The 2000-nt window shown below is 43.1% G+C and overlaps 1 protein-coding gene across 1 annotated transcript in view; it reads right to left on the bottom strand.

Annotated features, from left to right (window-relative positions):
- Positions 1-571, bottom strand: part of LOC101861862 — a gene marked incomplete at its 5' end in the record, with an annotated part of 21754 nt that extends 21183 nt beyond the window's left edge. Inside the window, 1 exon segment of the mRNA XM_013090345.2 lies at positions 43-571. Within this exon segment, the coding sequence (XP_012945799.1) occupies positions 43-571 (529 nt within the window).
- Positions 572-2000: the final 1429 nt, after the last annotated feature.

The raw sequence follows: 2000 nt of genomic DNA, 5'->3' as shown, positions 1-2000 counted from the left end.
TCCTTCTACCCATGAAAACCCCAAAATAACCTAAAGACTTACCTCCCCCTAACATAACAGGCGACACGAGCCTCCCTGCGCTGATGTCACTGGCCACACTCCCAGTATCTCTCAACTCCTCCATCTCTTCTCGAAGCTCATTAAAATCATCGTCGTCTTCGTCATCATCTAGGTCATCATCATCGTCGTCAGGGCCACAGCTACTACTGTTATTGTTGGCGTCGTTGTTAAATACCGAAGGGGGTGTCAGGTTTGCTTTGTGTGGGGATCTGGTAGAGCGCTTGAGCGCGTCTTTGGTCGCGGGTGGGTGTTCAGAACTATCTTCGACACTGTTACTGTTAGCTTTGCAGTTATTGCTACCGTTGTTGCTGTTACTGCTGTTTCGTCTCTCTTTGCTGGACGTGGAGTTATTACTCGTAGGGCAGGTGGTTGATGTGGCAGAGGGCTGGGCTTGTTTTCTGAAGGCCGGTGAGGGAAGCGAGGCCAGGGCCAAGTGACCTGTGTCAGCTTTATCCATCTTGGGCAAGCCATACCAGCCCAGCAGTTCGTTCATCGTTGTCTCCACGTAGTCCTGGGCAAAGACACCGAAGATTATTCAGGTTAAAAATGAGCACATCATGATACCAAATAAATTAGTTTAGTTTTAATGGGAGTTTTAAAACGCTTGCAATTCAAATATTATGCCATTGAAATGCCAAAGATGAGAGGTAATACAAGAGAGTAAACTGAGAAGAAAGGAAGCAGGGGGGATAAGGACGAAAGATATTTGAAAGAAAAGAAGGAGCAAAACACACCAGGGTACCCGCCAACCACCCACAAACGAAGAAAAACGAGTAACACTTACAGAGAGAGAGAGGGAGAGAGGGGGGGGGAAGAGAGATATATATCCTTATATTTTTTTTTTATAGTAGAGGGTTTTATGGTGTTCGCAACTGCATAAGGTCATATGAGCGCAGAGATATCCTTAGAACAAAAAGAACACATTTTGTTGTTACAAAAAGAAGGTGAAAGATATTTTATCAAGTAGCTTCCTATTTGGACAGAAAAACAGTATTCCTAACAACAAAGATTGGCCCGGAGAGGCAGAGCCAACGCAGCCCGCCTCCGAAAATATCAAGATTCCAGATATGAGGGCATGAAACATTGATAATGACAAAGTAGTATAACTTGTTTTCGGCGAGCGGTCGAACATTGTCGTAATATATGTAATTAAACATTATCTTATCTTCAGTTGTTTTGTTTTTTGTTGGAGGTTTTTAAATTCATTTTTATGGCCCTCCTTTTCCTTGTTAATCCCAGAACCTGCTTCTTATCAACACTAAACACCCAGAATCCCAGAATAAAAGAGCTATGTCTCCGGTCACACGGGCCATGATATAATTATACATTATAAGTTACAAAAGTTTCGATGATGAAGTGTATTTCAAGCCAGACATTGTGTTATTTGGCAAATGCCATCGTGACGGATCTTAATCATTCTTTGCTCTTTTGACGCGACACATCAGGACAGAGTTGGTGTCACATTTCACGAATCAGCAAGACGTAAGTCTATACAAACCCATCTCTTTCATCACTGCTTTGATAAGGCTGTATTGTTTTACTTTTGTTATTCCAATGAAATGAAAGACTGATTTATATGCAGTGTGAAAAACGTCTGAACCTAGAAGGGATGGAGTAATGGTGAGAAGGGAGGGAGCTAGCAAGAGAGGGTGAGAGAGAGAGAAAGAGAGAGAGAGAGAGAGAGAGTAAGAGAGAGAGAGAGCAAAAAAGAGAGAAAGAGAAAGAAGATACGCACACATACACACACGCACAGAGAGAGAGAGAGAGAGAGACAGAGACAGAGAGAGAGACAGAGAGAGACAGACAGAGAGAGGGAGAGAGAAGAGAGAGAGGGGAAAGTAGTGTGATAGAAGGGAGCAAGAGAGGGAGATGGTGACAGAACGAGAAAGACAGACAAAAACAGAGACATAAACAGACACAAAATCTCTGTACGAACCGCC

This window comes from Aplysia californica, unplaced genomic scaffold, assembly GCF_000002075.1.
Source record: "Aplysia californica isolate F4 #8 unplaced genomic scaffold, AplCal3.0 scaffold01232, whole genome shotgun sequence".
NCBI classification, from domain to species: domain Eukaryota; kingdom Metazoa; phylum Mollusca; class Gastropoda; order Aplysiida; family Aplysiidae; genus Aplysia; species Aplysia californica.
The sequence above is the reverse complement of the archived record's forward strand: the minus strand, read 5'-3'. Positions and strand labels throughout refer to the sequence as shown.